Genomic DNA, 18,025 nt, shown 5'->3' with positions numbered 1-18,025 from the left:
CCCCACACAGACACTTTCAATCAATGGCCCCTCAGCCTGCCTTTGTAGGTCCAATTTTCATTAATTGATTAGTTAGGCCCCTTCATAAATGGATTATGACTTTATTGCAAGGATTTGGCAGGAAGGGCCATAAAAGCTAAGTGTTGGATAATAACAACAATAAAGGCAGAAGCAGATATCAGAGGGCAGGTGAAATACGACTTGGCTGATTGTAAAATCACTGAGGGGGAAAATGCACTAAGTGTATTAGCGGACAAAAGACAAACCCTTGAGATGTGGATAGATGGGATGATGTCAGTAGGAGGGACAGAATTTGGCTGAGGAAGCTGGAGCAATACATGTACAGTAAATCCAGCTCATAGCCGTTGTGTATACAGTCTCCATTTTTACGTTGGAGCCCTTTCACAAATCCTGCTGTTTGTAACACAAATGTTCATAAGACATTATTCAAAGCTGTGGAAATGACTCTTGTGTGAGCATCTTGGTAAGGCAGAATTCAAGATGGCAATTGACGCTAAACTTGTATTATATAAGAATTAATAAATGCAATTTTCCCCAGCACAATTTGAGAAATTTGTCCATTTAAAAATGTTAATGCTCAACTTTGGTTGCAAGAGTAGCAAAAAAAAAGGACAACAACATTCCCGTAATCAAATATCAAAAACACAACCACTATACACAAAACAAACTGTCGACATTACAAAAACCCACAACAGCAAAAAATTGTACTGTACCAATTGTCAAAGTCCAGTTTATCTTCAGCCGCAGAAAAAAACTCAGAGACCCTAATATTTTCTTCAATTGTTCATTTTAATGACAGGTTCCACTAAAATTGTATCGAGTGACTAACTGAAACAATACAAAACATGGAATGCGTGAAAGAACCGTTTTTGTAGAAACAATCCAAAGCCATTTATATAAGATGAAAATGTATGAAGTGATTTTGGTCATGACCAAAAAAACCTTGGACAATATCTCGATCAGCTCTGAAATTGAGGTGTTTTGGTTTCCAAGGATATATTGGTCCAAAAAAAACAAACATTTAGTTGTTCAATACATTTACAATCTTATTATTATTTTTATTATTTTATTTATTTTTTTATTTCATTGTTTGTTTCAGCAACCTGCACCTCCGTGTTCTTCTGAATATTGTGTCATATAAATGTATAATGTTAATTGACAATGTACTTATCTAGAATCATCAATCTCAACTACTCTCCAAATATTGAAAATTTTTGTTGTGGGTCAAACTTTATATACAACTTTAATTTGAAAATAACTGTTTTGTACAACTACCGTGATGTTATAAATTAACATAAACATCCTGTAATTTCCTTTCCAAATATTGAAGAATTTTCTGACATATCTGCATGCAAGAAATGGGCAGGGATGAGTTGGAAAAAAAAACAAAAAAAAAACAGCGTACATCACTTTTATCCAAAAGAACATTTATGTAAAATTTGGTATTCAAACAGATCTTAGGTACAATTACTGTTTTTATTGACTAGCTCAAGGCTTCAAGCAATTTCAGTTCCTTACAGTCATAATCATTATTAAAAAAAATAGGACATCTCATTCCGGTTTGCAATCCAGGAAAGACATTCTGCTGGTAACTCTTGAAAATGTGTGTGGTGGGGATGGCAATGACATAAACAGGAATATAAATTTTGAAATGATGAAATCATTAACAATGGAAATTCACCCATAAAGTGTCAGTGGTTTTCCTTTACATGATTGTAAAATTATGTCAATGTTTTCCATTTTTTTATTCTAATTTACTAAACATGGGTCCACCAAGATATGTAGAATAACAATACCGAATAAATTAACAGGTCTATCCGTCCACAACACTGGTATCTTACAATCCGTTTAAAGGACTGTACTTTATATACCACCGGTCTTATTAAGTATTTCAAATTGATCATAATTAAACTTGAACCCAGATTGTTGTGAGACGGAATCTAAAAGACGTATAAGATTTCATAGACAGTGAGGTTTTGGTCTAAGAAGGAAGACTGAATCATCGCCATGCGTTGATAGTTGACATTGAGTATTTTCAGGGTAAAGCCCTTCTATGGTTTTATCTAATCTCACTTTAATAGGTAATATCTCCATAGGAATTATAAATAAATAATGATACATGACTGCCTTTCTGCATCACTCAACCTTTTCTCGTAATCTTCTGGAAAAAAAATGTTCAGTTGTGAAACGAGTGGCATTAATTTAACAAAGTCACGTTGATGTAGATTTCAGCAATGTTAAAATTGTTTCTTATACTCCCTCACATTGGCTTAAACGAGGTGCACTGTCTACACGTGTGAGGCAGTTAATAGATGAGAAAAATGACATTATTGAAGTCACTGACCATTCTAAGGTTGCCAGAATCCATGAATTATAATCTCGTAATCACAGCGTCTACGACATGGGGCGATAGCAGAAGGTTGAATGTAAACAAACAACTGCTGGTTTCTAACAGCTGATAGCCCATTGGTAAGTAACCTCACATTCCCCATAATGATCAATGGAAAGATCGTTTCAAATCTCCTGTCCCGTTTTATCTCTCACTTTACAGTAGTGTCTGGGAGACACAGATGACATGACCCGATGGATTTTTCAAACTATGAGCTATTATTCGGCCAATTGTTTGCTTTGACTTCCAAGCGAAAACTTGAGATAAAGCCACTTCACAATAACAAACAATTTGGCAAATAGTGAACAATTCATCAAAAAACAAACTTCAAGCTGTTTTTGTTCAACCCAACTGAAGTTCATTGTCAAACTAAACGTAAAACGAAGAGAATTGCCGCTTGTATATTAAAATAACTGCAGCTTTGCCTTAGAAATTGATAGTCGTAATGTTAGAAACGATGTATATTTGAACAAAAACGGTGGAGCAAGACTTGTATACAGATAACATAACACTACTAATAGGCATGTAGTCTTCATCTAAGACAGGGGTCACCAAGAGCTACTTTTTGGTACTGATTCATGTGTAGTGCTACCAGTTTGATAGACTTCTAAAAGAATACATTTGCTCAAAATTCTACAATGCTACAAATTCAATCTCCACTTGTCTAGCATCCAAACTGAATATAGCACTTACTTGCCTTGCAGTATACATTGCGTCCACATTTATAAAAGGATTGGTGATGAATGACACGCATGGCTCTGGCAGATCAAGGCCCCCCCCCCAAAAAAAAAAACTCTAGTCAAACTCTTGCCTTTTTTACTGCTTTGTCAAAACACTCGGATGCATTAACGTTGTTTTTCAGTTTCATCTGCACTGAGGGAAAGTGCAGCAGCATTTTTCTCTGTAAATGCAAAGAGAAAATGTTCATCTGCACTTAGAGCACTTATCATGTCAGCGAGAGTCTTACCTTCTCCTTGTAGCTCACGGATACAAGGGTTCACTTTGGTGATCATGTACGTTAAATATGCCAGGTCAAGTGTCCACTCAGTGTCCTCCAGCAGCACCTTTGGATTGCATGGACGCTTTGATCTCTCGCAAAAGTGACATAAAGAACCAAAATCTTTCCCTGGCTGAGCCACTGGATTTGTGTGTGTGTGTGTGTGTGTGTGTAGAAGCAGGTCAGCCCATTTCCAGCTGACAGATCCTCCAATAGTACCTTAAATGTTCTGTGCTGTTTAGCTCTGGAGCGGATGATGTTTCCGATCTTCACAATGGGAGTCATCACATGCTCAAAGGCAATCACTTTTCGCCATAACACCTGCTCCTGAAAGATGCAGGCATAATTCAGAAACTCAACTCCCTTCTTTCTGGGCAGTCGTGTCAAAAGTTCATGGACTCGTCACGCTAGATGGTAAACCACCTGCACTTTGCCAGATCCCACTCCAGTGTATTGGCAAAGTTTCCAGACGTAGCCGACACTCTTCTTAGCATTGTACTTGTCTTCAGTTGGACATTTGAAAGAGTGGAGATTTATCATATTTATCATCTTCCAGCGCAGTTTTTGCAATTTTCATCTCCACATCCGAAAATCATTTTTCCCAATTGTGCAGCTCTAAATGAGGCTTGCTCTTTGGGCCTTTTTCGCCAGTTTAGGGTAAAAAGATGCTCACTTCAACTCACGCACTTTTGCGGCTTGTAAGCATGAAAGGTTGTGTGACACGTTTTGAATTATCTCTCCACATTATGCCGTTTTTTTGGTTTTGCCTGCTCGTGTCTCGCTCCACAAACAGTCGTGCACTTGAATTACCTTTGAACTGCACTGTTTCTTTTTTATATTTTAATATTGACATTTCCAAATACACACCAATACGAAATAGCAACAGCTAAGTAAGATGCAGCTTAATGATAATGATTGAGAATGATTTTTTTTAAACTAAGAACACACACACTAAGAAGCTTCTCATCAGTGATCTACTTTTAGAACGGGCTCGCATTTGACTCAAATGGTGCCCGCTGGCACCATGTTGGTGACTGACCCCTGATCTTAGAAAATTTGACCAATATTAAACTATCTTCCTGAGTCACTTACAGTCGTAGTTGAAGAAGTTGTAGCTTCAACATTTGCTTCTGAATGACTGTATTATACTGCCTCCAAGGCAAAACGGCAGAAGGAGCAATGGAATGAATTGAACTGCAGCATTAAGTCATGATGCAAAAATTGTTTAATTGTGTACACTCTATTTAATTTTATTTATGATCTATTTATTTAAATAGAGAAAGATGATTTAGGATACAAATGTGATTTGCGAGTTTTAAAATTAATTAAGCTGGTATCTCAAACCACCACAGTAATTCACTTTAGCACTGGATCTTGTCCCTCTCCGAAACACCCTCCGGAATGACATTCATCGCCGAGGCAAGAGTTTCACGCTGTTCTAGGTTAAGCATCGCAAACAAGAGGGAGAAAAAGATCTGTTAGTGTTGACACTCACTAACAATACATCTTGGACCAAAAAACAGGAAATAGCAATTGGGTGGGGGCAATACAATCAAGGAGAAAGAAACAAAGTGAGTTGGCGCGATAGCAATAGGCTGCTGACTTCCAGTGCCCAGAAATGACTCCATTAAATATGAACATTCTATTCTTTGACAAGGCACGATTCAAAATCCACCTCTGGTTTTGCAAGTGTACACACATTGTTTTATTTTGGCTGAACTGGCACTTTAAGTTGAAACCCAGTTTTGTTTTCTAGTTAATATCACCCCAGTCTTATCAACCAATCAAAATCAAGAAGCATCAGGTCTTAGGATTTCAATAAATGTACCGGGGAGAACGGCATAAATGATTAATGGATATTTTTGTCAAACGTAAAATAAAGAATGAATGCCACGGTGTAAGGTATGTGAGCAAGATATCTGAACCATTATCCCTCCTGCCATCATCCGTTGACCAGTCCCCTTCTGTCCGTCCCGTCTGCCCGTCCTCTGCCCTCGGCCCTCTCTCTAACCCCGTCTCTTCCCCTTTTTTTCCCGTCTTCATCTTTCGTCCCCATCCCTCTTCCCTGACACCCTCCGCCCCCTTCTCCTGCCCTCCGTCCAACCTCCCCCCTCCCACTCCCCCCTCCGCACCACCCAGTCGTCCCGTCCAGCCCCACCATGGCGTCGTCGACCAGCCTGCCCTCCAACTGCAGCAGCTCCTCCGGCATCTTCTCCTTCTCCCCTGCTAACATGGTGTCCGCCGCCGTCAAGCAGAAGAGCGCCTTTGCTCCCGTCGTACGACCCCAGAACTCGCCACCCCCCACGTGCACCAGCGCCACCGCTAACAGCCTGCAAGGTAAGAAAGAACTTGCTACGAAGTCAAGTGTACACACTGGACCCTTTAAAGCTCAACACAATGTACTGCTCATGACTTGCCAAGCACCGGTGCCGCTACATTAACCTCCTTTTAATAACAATTTCTCACCTTTTTCTTTTCCTCCTGCCTCTTATTACCCCTATCTTCCTCCACTTCACCCTTTTATTTCTTCCCCTACCCTCCTTGATCCCTGACTGTCGCCCCCGACTTCAGATCAGTCTTTTGTGGACTCGAGCAAGTACTCATCAGCCAGCTCCCTGCAGGGCCTGGCCTTCTCCTGAAGTATGTTACCCCGCTCTTTCTCTTTTTTTGATGGCTATTCCTCTGTTTCTTTCCATCCCACGCTGTCCCACCCTGCTCGTTCACAGCAGCAGCTCATCCTGCCCTGCCCTTCCTTCTCATTTTTTTATTTGTCACGCTCCACTTGTCAGTGAGAACGCATATGTGTTCCATTTCCTGTTTTCACTTCCTGTTTCCTGCCTTGTGCTGTGTCCGCCGTCCATGGGGAGGTGTGTGCCGTGCCACCAGGGGTCATTCTGCTCTCCCATTTCCATCCAACACGGCTCATAGTCGCCCCGTCTAGGCAGGATGTTGTATGGTGTTGAGATCCCGAGCCAGAGAAATGATGGATGGGAATCTTTATCAGAGCCCCGAGCTAAGCACTTCTTCACTTCCTCTGTCGGCGTTGATGAGTACTGAACATGGTGACCCGGGGGCCACTGCGCACTGATCATACTGACACACACACGCACACACACACCTACACACACATCATTCAGTTAATCCCAACAAGACGAACGCATTCAGGAAATAACCCGGGAATTAGTGGATTGAAGAGAGAGGAATCAATAGGAAGCCAATATCTTATATGAAAAAGTCCTCCATGTGATGGCTTATGTGTAAAACTGGGGGGAGGAAATAGCTTAGGGAGCGAAGCATGACTAGTGATAGACTCGATTGGGTACACCTGCACGATCTAAAACGAGAGCAATAAGAAAAAAAATCTGCCCTTACAAAGATAATAATTAATTAATCTTGAATGAAAAAAAATGTAGAAAAATATTTAGAAAAAGGAAACAATCTATGTTATACTTTATCTTTGTCATATTGTAAATTACATTGGAACCTCCTTGGTGAGTTTCAAGATGTTCTACTTCCATATAAAGTGAAATCATTTGTTCCAAACTCAAACTGTGTCAGTCATAAATAATTTTACATGCAATATTTTTCAGGAACATATTAACATTATAAGTACTTACACAAGTGGAAGAGAAGTCAAGCACTGGGTAATAAAGTAAAAATACTCACCCTTCGAAGACAATTGACACGCCAGATGAAAGGGAACAGGAAGATGTTTGTATAGTGGTGCTATATCTGGGAAAGTTAGAATTAATAAGTGTGTATAAAAAAAAAGAGATCCCGCAAGAGTATTGGATCCAGTATTCAAAGCAATTCCCAAAACAAATAGTCTTCAAAAGAACTATTATGAAAAAAAATCTTACTCGCAAATGCTCAAAATAGATTCTAATAAACATTTGTTCAGTTGTTGAATCATATTTTTTCGTGAATTTAGTATGGTAATCATTAGGCTTTGTCAAAACTGAAATAACCTTTTGTGGGGGATATCGTTTCACACCTTTGCGCTGAAGATATGTTGACATCTATCGTGACTTTGAGTATGATGACTGCTAAACCGGCACTCCAAGTCTGACTTTTGGACCATATTTTTTGGAAATTTTGAGGTAACATTAACATTAAACGTTTGAACTTTCAATATACGCAGGGACTCACTTTTTTTTCCTACCATCACCAAAGCCCCTAACCTGAAATTTAAGAGCACACACGAATCACAAATCCAGTTGCAAAGTAAATATTACCATTTCCGCTCATTTTCACTGTATTTCTGATCAATGAGTGGAAGCGTAGGTCACAAGTTTGTATGCTACAAAATAATATTCACGAATAAAAAAAAAATGTTTATGAACATTTCTAAGTCGCGCATGCATGGGCAAAATGGATTCATCTTTTTTTTTTTTCTCAAAGATTTAGTCGTAAAAAGAGCTGAATGGTACTGTATATTTGGACTCTTATATAACTTAATAAGATTACATAAATATTTGAAAAACCTCCAACCACAATAAGAAACATATTGTTCGGTTAAATAAACACACACATGCGTTATTGTCTTTGTTAAGATGCGTGTGTCCTCTGCTTTTTTTACATTGATGCTTGTGCCAGTGCGAAGATCCGCTCGAATGTTGAGTGCATCAGAAAGCTCATGAGCCAATTCCATGAGTCAAACATAATCTCATCGCCTCCGTCACCCATGTTGCATTTGTTCACACACTTTGGCGTGGCTGCTAACAATTAGCAGTGGCAGTGCTCACATGAAACTATTTGGGGAGAAGCCTGTGCCAGACTGCAACGATGTGGTCCGTGTGTGGCGAGTTAGCAGGAAAATGTTTTGATTTGAGGAGATAATGAGGGAGGGAGACGTGTCCTTGCTGCAGCACATTTGGGTTATGGCACTGTTGTGATGACAGATGAAACCCAGCTATCACATGACTGACCTCTCGCTCTCTTTTTCTTTACCCCCCACCACCTCGCTTTCTCCCTCTTTCCTCCCCCTCTTTTCCCACAAGCAGCAATTCCGGGGATGATTGTTCCACCCATGTAGAGGATCTGGAAATGACGAATGTTGAGAGGAACAAGACACAAGTGAGTGCGTGTTGGACTCCGCAGCTGAAGTGACGATACAAACTCTGTTCAAAACTCAGGCCTTTCCACTCCACTGGGATTTAGAAGACGGAACAACCTATGCCATGTCATTTCCCTTTTGGTTGATTTAGCGTAGCTTGGGGATTCATATTCATGAGGTGTATCTTTGCTTATCTGATTACTGGAGAAGATGACTGTAATATGCACAAACATCAGTTTAGTGTTAAGCTTGCTTACTAAAACACACTCACACACCCGAATAAAACGAAATGAAAACGAGCGTAACGTAGTGATCCAATTCTATTTGTGCTGTTCGAATTCTTCAAAAACTGTGACCATGGAGTCTAAAAAAATAATGTGATTATTTAGCCAAAAAAGGGTTTGTAAAAACTTGAAAAGTCAGATGATGCGTGTGTCCAGCCAGCACTGTACTGAAGGAGTCAAGCAAATGTTACATTAGGAGAAATGTTTGATATATTTTTGTATATAAAAAAAGGTTGTTTTTTTTTCAGTGGGGGGTATTTCATGTGGCTTTTTTTTTTTGCAATAGCTCTAGTTTGAAAAACGTCTTAAGGCAGCTTCTCAGTACAGAAGATTTAGAGATACAACAAGGATTTGGATACAAAAAAAGGGGTTTGTGTAAGATATCGTATAAATACTGTATTTATCCCTTGTATTTGTACATCACCTTTGTTTAGTTGTGTTGTGAACATACTTCACCGTGTTTTGTTACATGATTCACTGTTGTCTCTCACTATTTAAATGTGACTTCTTTTGGTTTTGGATGGGACTCACCAACACGCCATTGTCTATTTTTGTATAAGTTAATAAAGTGTGTCTGTTGTTTTTTTTTTTGTTTGTTTCCTTATGAAAATGTTTATTGTATGGCAAAAAGTAGCATCTTATTCAGAGTATTTGGTTGAAGTAGATTTTTTTAAAGAATATATACACACATTAATATATACTGTAAAAATATATCTTTTTGTTTTTCCAGATTGATACTGTTAATATGCATGGGCTCTTCTCTTGAGTGGCACTGTCTCTTTTTGCGCGTGTGTGTGTGTGTCTGTGTGCGCGCACACATTCTTTTCTTTCCCCATGTTATTTATTCCTGCTTACATACTGTATCGCTACACTCTTGTTTTCTGTCACTGTAATCTTTACCAGCAGTCTAGATGCCTTAACAATGCAATCCCATTCTTCATTCAATCACGTGTACAGTTTTCTAGCCTCGCCACAATTGTCTCTTTGCCACAGAGGAATTCATGGGAACTTGGTGGACAAAGCACAAACACACACAAGAACACAAAGAGCCATAATTCAAAAACATTGGAAAATACAACGGCAATGGCATGTCTTGATTGCTTCAAGGAATTCTTTGACCTTAGTGAGCTGTTTAATTGTAAGTAGCACGGTGAAGCGCTGCCACAGCACAAATCTTATCACACAGTCCGGACCCAAGTAGCCGATCCCTGTGTCATTAACACCACATGTCCACTCGACAACATGGCTTCATTACAAGCTAAACAGGAGCTCTTTTCTGCCGTCTTTTTTATGATTATTTTGTGTGTGTGAGTGTGTGTTCAAGCTGTTGCTGGACATAAAGACAGACAGAGAATAGGGCTTTTCTTTCTGCTTTTCTGGTTTTGTTCAGGAGTATTTGAAGAGAGAAACGCCCGCTGACAGACGAGTGTTTTTAGGCGCTAGTGTTGTTGTTCTCTGTGAGGGGCCGCGCCGTATCTGTTTCACAAACACACCACAGAGGTCTATTGTCGTCACACAAATGAATGGCTTCTTTGGAAACTGAGCTCCGTCCCCATTATGATTATTGGTAAAGTTTTGTACAATGAAAATGACAGATGCAAACCAAATAGCCGGTGTCTATTTTTTCTTCAGTTTTTTGTTTGTTTGTTTTTTTGTCTTGGACTGCAAATACACTCAAAAGTTCTAAGAGAAGAAAAAAAGTCTACTGTATAGATTGTTATTGTTTTTGATGAGCTGTAAAATAACTTTTGGACTCACAATGTTGAATTAAAGTTACCTCTTGTCTGTGACTCGGTCTGCATTTTTATTATTCGTTGTCAAACGCCACTTTTGTATGTCTGCATAGGTTACTAATTGAAACAGAATGCTTCTGCTGTTTAAAAATAACATTGTACAGCACTATGCTATGTGATAAAAGTTTCCCACGCTGCATCAATTGCAGCCTGGTCCTGCTGGAAGGGGAATTCCTCCATCAATGTTCCCCTCTCAAGGTTTCTTCCTTTTTCCCCTCCATATGTGTTTTTTGATTTTGTCCTTTCCCGGTTTGAGTGAGGGGGTCGTCCATCTTGTCAACTGAGGGCCTGTGAAGCTCCTTTTCACTCTTTCGTGATTAAGGGCTAAACAAATAAACTTGGCTTGAACAGAATACAACACTACATGGAAAGTGTATGCATGGAAATCGCAGGAATAGGTTTGAACCTTGGTATTCTTGTGTTGTGGTGAGCATGTCAGCCTCACACTTCTTAGGCTTGACTCTGAGCTGTGGGTACTCCAACTTGCTCACACATTCCGAAAATATGCAACTAAAAACTCTCAATTTCCGTAGATGTGAATGTAAGCGTGAATGATTGTTTGTCTTTATGTACCCTTTGATTAGATGGCGATCAGTCCAAAGTTTATCTCGACTGAGGTTCAGCGAGGTGAGGTTAATGAGGTTAAGAAGTATGGTAAATTGATGGATGAATGGATTATTACATTGATAGTATTATATGAGAACATTTCCGTCATTGCGCTTTATTTCAATTATGACCATAAGCTTTGTTCACTGATTTTATTGTGCCTAAAGGCAAAAAAGAAAATACTGAGTGATAATCAAGATGAAGTGCTCTAAAGAAAATCTGGAAAACTGGAAATTGTTACATAAAACAAAAAAACGGTTTGGTACTTTGGTTAGGTTACAAAGCATGGTTCCTTGCTCCATACGGTGCAACAATGCTCATTTGTTATTATCACTTTCAAGGTATTCTCTATGCACTGAAGGGGAACAATCATTTGCTAAATCAGATTGACACACAGGAAGAGGAGTTGCAAGGACTTTGTAATTTGTCAAGTCAAGAACACATCTGCATCCCTCCCCTCGCCCCTCCTCTCCCTAATGAATCAAATTCATTAATGCATTAGCGATGGCATGGTGAACATGGTCAGCCTGACAAGTTTCCTCCTAAACATATTAGTTAATGATGATTCCAAGGTTATTAATTGCAAACGCACCATCCCACCATAATTGAGTCATCATTTGCATACCCGGTCATCAGCAGAAAATTAATTTCTTTTTTATTTTTGCATATGTAATTTAGGTAGGCCGCGATTGGATTACCTTAGCGGATCCTGGGATTTTGCTGACCTCCGAGTGTTGCAGGGTCTCTGTGCTAACTGGAGGCTTCCATAGTGCCCAGGGAGGGAAACCTGGAAGTACTGAAGAATGAAGGATTTGTAAACACTACGTGCACTCTTTAATCGCTTGCAGGTTTATAATTGTGCAGAGCTGTATATCTAATAAGAGAGTTGATAGTTTGCTGACAAACAGTAAAGTGTGAGCATGATTTAGCTGTAAGAGGTAGAATATTGAATTACCGAGGGGCCTACATGCAGAGGAGAAGCCTAATGCTTTTGATTAGCACGCCGAGCATCAACACGCGGCTCAAGGGACTCCCCAAATGCGCACACACAGCATCTGAGCAGACACACATTCAAACACATAAATCATAAATACACCAAGACAAAAGGTGATGCCGTTTTGCTCCAGCTTTGCAGGCCCAGATAGAGTGGTCAGTGTGGAGGAGGACAATAGTAGTGGGAGGCCCGGGGCAGACCTCAGCAGCCTCTGGAGACGTCGTATTCAAAGGCACTATTCCTGGAGAACTAGAGGCGCCAACAGCCTCAGCGCACATCAAGAGTGGTGCTGCTCAGGAGTTTCTGTGCTACTAGTATCCTAATGAAATATATTAATGCACATATTCTGCACCACCTCGCACATTCCCCTCTCTGTATGGACACATGAAGAGAGGAAGGGTGATGGAGAGGCGTATTTGAAAGCAAAAACAGGATTCCCCCATGGGGATCCCGCATAAAGAAAGGAAAGAAATGGAGAGGAGAGGATGGATGGGGGGTTTAGTCGGGGGTGGGTTTGACAATGGAAGCAGAGCTAGTCAGTGAGCAAAAAGACAAGGAATGAATATTAATAATATTCTGTGTTGGAAAATAGCTACAATGGACAAAGAGCCGCATTCCTCATCACACTTCTGAACTGTTATGGGGCAGTCCAGGTTACAGGTTGAGGTTAGTGCAGTGCAGTATGCAGTTTGTCAAGAGTAATATAGAATCCACTACAATCTATTCAAAATGAATTGAATCGAATAAGCCATTAATGGTCCTGCAAATGGGAGAATCACACTTTTACAGCAGCAAAGTCCATTTTTGATGTCCATATTACATCAGGCAATGAGAGCAGCTTTGTGGCTATACATGCAGATGTGAAGGGCAAACTGTATATGAAAAATAATTACCATACATACATGCCCTCACAACACGTGAGCTTCTTCCCACATTCCAGAAACAGGCATGTTCGTTAAATTGAAATTGTCCGTATAGGGTTGAAAATGTAAAGGGTTCTTTTGCTGTACAGTATGTGGTGACCAATCCACGGTGTACGCAGCTCAGGCTGCAGCTCACCTGCGACCCTAATGAGGACCAGCACTACATAAAATTGATGGATTTATCAACCATTATATGTATAGAAAATAAAATATAAATATATTATTAGTCTATACGTGGGCAGTTAAGAATGAAATAACACCAATAGTATTTATTATGTGACTGACAACTATAAATTAATAAAAACAAACAAGACATATGTGTACAGTGTATAATTGCAGGTGTGAATGTGAACAAAAACCGCAAGGAAGCTCACCAACACAAAACATACAATGTATGGAGGGTCATTAATTATCACAAAGTGTGACTAAAATAAAATGAATTAAATGAAATGAAAATCTTGATATAGCGCTCGATGTTCTCTTATGGTACAATATCAACACTCATATTGTAGTTGATTAATTTGAATATTGTAGATTTTAATTGAGCCTAATATACTTGGATTAAGAGTTAAAAAATATTACATTTTGACACTGTATGTTATTTTAAACAGAATAAAACACATTTTCTTTGTGTTTCATACAAAAACCCAATCAATGAGTTACATATTTTAAAAACATTAACAACAGCTCAATGGAATCATCTCGCCAGCTTGGCCTGCTTTTCCCAACAAGCTAAATTTCTGTATTGTGTTTATCGGGAAAATTCTATTAGCTTCCATTTTAAATTTTAGCAATTTGTTTTGGAGAAATCCATAAATAATTAACACCATTATAATTGCCCATTGCAAATGAGCAATATGGCTGCACCAACCACCACCCACTCCACTCCCTCCATATTTTGATGGTCTATTTGTCCATTCAAAACAATTGGAAATACATGGCTAATATTGTCAAAATAATAGGGACCAGCCGGCCCCAAAATGCAGGTGGACATCTCTACTTAGGCCCTCTTAAACCTCTGAACATCACAAAACGAGTCTTTTCATGACTTAAGAGCAAGAAATGAGCATCTTACGTGCAGTGTCTGCAAATTGTCTATTTTCTTTGACCAAGATATGCAATCACAATGTGTTCCGAGAGTCCGGTGTTCCAGTGAATTGTTCCAAGTCCATCCGTTCATCCATCCATCCATCCATTTTCTAGAAGCAGCCACTTAATGAGTGCACGCCACACCACGACTTGGACATTTCGCCATGCTGACACCCTGAGGCTGAATGTGGAGGAACTGTTTATCCAAAATTGATGCCCACTCACAACAAAACGTCGAGCTGAATCTCTGGCTGGACGGAATTTGCGTTCAGTCCTCTACACTGCCTGCGCTCTTGTTGCGTGCTCTTTGGCTGACTGGCTGGCTGACCGATAGCGGCGTGGAGTGACTCCTACTTGACTGCATGAACGGCATCCGAGCCCCATACTGGGATGGTAAGTAAGAGTGGGGTTTGTTCTGCCAACTTTGTCTGTTTAGTGGGGGAAAAAAAATAATGTTTTTAGTGCTGACTTAAATTTTACATACAGACCTATTATATAAGTGCCGATGTTCAGCCCACTCAAGTGTTCCGTTAATGTGTTCCTACAAGATTGCCCTTCTCCAGTTTCAGGGTATATGGATATCATAGATGGTTTTCATCTGCGATCATTGGCAAATTATTGTTTTAATATGTGTATTACTCTGTGATTGCCACCACTATTATGTTCCCACTTTTTGGCATCACAGAATTTATGTGATTAGTTTAGAGTTTGAAAGAAAATCACTAGTGTGTGCGTAACCTTTGCACAATTTAGTTTTTCATTCAAATTTACCTTTTGCCATCTCGTGGAAAGGCATTTAATTGTTCTGCTTGTAACGACATGTCTCTGTTAAAAAAGATACTTTATTTGGAGTAAATAAATAATAATTTGTGAAAGTGAAATTGGATAATTTTCCACAGCACACCAGATGATCTCACAATGTTTGAGAATCTCTGACGTAACGCAATCTTCATTGATCATTGTTGATCTGTAATTTGTACCAAAGGGTAGTTCTGGAATTATGCTATATGGTGAAGCACACTAGGGGGACTCAAAGTGAAATATTTAAAGCAGCTGACTTCTTGACATTATTTTAATCAGTGACCGTAAAGAAATAATTATTTATGAATTCCGTGAGTGAATTCCGTGAGAAAAAAAGCTCAACGTGAACAATTCTTATTACACTCATCATTTGTTGTTTTGCTTGCCGATCCAATTACACAGCAATACCAGATGAAGGTTTAATATTCAGAACCATACTGCGGTTGCCAGAACTAAAGTGCATTGCTTCTGCAACTGTAGCGACATGGCTCTAATGTGCATTTGTGGCTACTGAATATAATGCTTTTGCAGGTGCACAGAACACCATTACACATCTGGCTGCTAGTAAGACAGAGCACGTTTGAGCTCCGCGGCTCCACAGCGGATGAGCGTGCTCTCACATTTGAGGTTTGTGCTCTCACTTAGGAGGGTGTGTGGTCGTTTCCCACAGTAATTATGGCGGTGACTCTGTGTGTCTGTCTATGATCTGTGTGGTACCTGTCAGAGGGAAGCCGGCAGAGCACATGCTTTATACGCCTTGTAATTGCTGCTGCTAATTTACTGTGCAGTGGTCTAATGAGTGGGGAGGGTGAGGGGCTGAGGTGTGTAATGGATGTTAGAGCGATAGAGATACAAAGATAGATTTTATCGTATATATAGAGCGAGAGGGAGAGGGGGAGGCCCACAAAGTGGGTGTGTGTGTTCAGCAAGCATGTTAGGACACTTATCTTTATTGTTCTACTAAAGCAAAAAACTATTTTTCTTTCGATCTCTTACCCACATGCATCCCCCTCAGTGAGCACATTAGACACGCTTTTTGTTATGTTGATTAATGATAAAGGCAAATCCATAAATAATGTAGATTATTTATTCCATTTATTCAGATGCTAATTAGGGCTAGCAGCAGCTACCTCAGCGCGCGATACGCCCTTTATGATTTTTTTTCTTTCCTCATCTGTTCCAGTACAGCTAGATAGGCCAAGTGACTGAGGCACATATTAATGTCATTCACACTTTGAAGCACCAACGCTATCTTGTGATGGGGACACATCCAGCCTTCATTTTCCCCTAATGAGGTCATGATAGAGACCAGTGGTTTTTGGCACTCACGCACACAGATGCGGGCAAATTGTTTTTTTCAGTCTGTGCGCTCTCAATGAACGCGGGATTGACAGGGTCCGCTTTGATTGATGCACCGCGGTCCGTCCACATGTTCTACAGCTCAGTCATTTAATTATGTTTCCTAAGCATCATTAAGTACCATTATTTTCGATCATATTCTAATGAGAGAGGTGGCCGTTTGCAGGACAAGCTAATTGGTGATTAATGTTGTGTATCAGTGAAAGACAACGCAAGATTGCTCATTTAATGACACAATGCTGTATTTAAGTGCTGAATATGGGGAAAATGCAAACAAAAGAAATTGGGACTTATCTGGATCTATTCCCATATTCTGGATCTTTCGCCCATCCAAATACGTACCCTCACATACACACACACACACACAAACACACACACCTTGCATTACTTTGAATTGTTGACCTCTTAGCCGCATTATGCACACTTAACGCGATAATGCTGGAAGACATAACTCAGCTGCTCCTCCAGATTATCCACTAATAACTAACTCAGTATTGATGCACTGCGTCACAGCTACACGCAGACACGAGAGCGTGCGCAAACACAGCCACAAACATCTTCATGTGGTATTGATGTGGCGCGCGGCTGTAGGTGTTTCCATTTAAGGTCAGTCGATCGCCTTAAGTATGTAATGTAAGGAGGGGGGTCCGTAAACATGTCAAATTAGCAGTAATGAATGGGCAGGCGCCAGCAGGGGGAAGTGTCAGGGTGCAGGCTCAGGACAATACATTAGCCTGAGTTATCCTAGTGTGGCCCACTCTAACACACGCGGCGGCCATGCAGACACAGCGTGTAAACCAAAGGGACCCATTCAGCGGTCACACACTCTGCTTTAATGGGGCTGTGTGCCTGATTGGTGTCCCAAAGACAAAAGTTCACTTGACAACAGAATGTTAGTGGGCGAGTGGTTCAAAACAATTATAGAGCTAAGTTAAAAGATTGAGCGACACAACTAGGAGAATTGAGGACAAAAACAAGAGACCTCCCCCAAGGCTGACACATTCCTGCTCTGTAAAATGAAAGTGGGGCCGAGGATTGTGATACCTAAATGGAAGTACAAACAAAATGTGATGAGATTCCACACAAGCAAAATGTGAACGTTTTTTAAATATGGTGGCGGAATATGCGAGTGACGTGTTTTTCGAGATACTCGCAGCTGTTCAGCTTTTTGTTTTTGACTTACGAGTAAAAATTTGAAATACGAGCACTGTATGGTAGCAGTCAACTCAATTCAACTCACTTCACCATAAGTAACTGTTGGACAACTTTTGAACAATTATGATTCATAAAAGAGGCTTCCAGCTGTTTAAATGCCACTCCAAGTTTAAATGCTAACAAACAATACAGAATGTCATGAGCTGGGTTTACATTACCCTCAGAAATGTGCAAAATGCAAATTGTGCAATAGCAAACTGGTAATGAAAACACAGAAGTCTAAAAAGATGTGTCGATATGGAAGTGCATTGCAAAAGTTTAATGGTAACACGTTTTCGCATTTCCACGTCATGTGACAACGCCTCCAGCAGCCACAGCAACGGGAGCTGCTTCAACGGAGGACTGGGGGCGGACATAGCTGTCCTGCGGCCCCAAGAGAAGCGGCGATGTCCTGGCAGGGGAGCACTGTGGAGCGCTGGGGTACGGCAGAGGCCGAAGCTCCAAAGCCTCCCTGCGACACCCATTTACAGCTCAACGGTTTCATGTCTGGAGTCTCGT

General features: G+C 40.2%; 1 protein-coding gene across 3 annotated transcripts in view; it reads left to right on the top strand.

The window, feature by feature from the left end:
• ebf1a (EBF transcription factor 1a) overlaps positions 1–10,537 on the top strand; it is a 68,392-nt gene extending 57,855 nt beyond the window's left edge. Inside the window, exons 15-17 of one of the 3 annotated variants that reach the window (XM_088293793.1) lie at positions 5,547–5,744; positions 5,979–6,047; positions 8,411–10,537. In XM_088293793.1, the coding sequence (XP_088149919.1) occupies positions 5,547–5,744; positions 5,979–6,046 (266 nt within the window). In that variant the 3' untranslated portion in view covers position 6,047; positions 8,411–10,537. Of the gene's footprint in view, positions 1–5,364; positions 5,527–5,546; positions 5,745–5,978; positions 6,048–8,410 lie in introns of those variants that run through there. The other 2 variants (XM_088293794.1, XM_088293795.1) reach the window with 2 other exon arrangements.
• Positions 10,538–18,025: the final 7,488 nt, after the last annotated feature.

The sequence above is a fragment of the Idiotropiscis lumnitzeri genome, chromosome 4, assembly GCF_059441095.1.
Source record: "Idiotropiscis lumnitzeri isolate Australia: NSW breed Sydney's pygmy pipehorse chromosome 4, RoL_Ilum_1.0, whole genome shotgun sequence".
In the NCBI taxonomy this organism is placed as follows: domain Eukaryota; kingdom Metazoa; phylum Chordata; class Actinopteri; order Syngnathiformes; family Syngnathidae; genus Idiotropiscis; species Idiotropiscis lumnitzeri.
The sequence above is the reverse complement of the archived record's forward strand: the minus strand, read 5'-3'. Positions and strand labels throughout refer to the sequence as shown.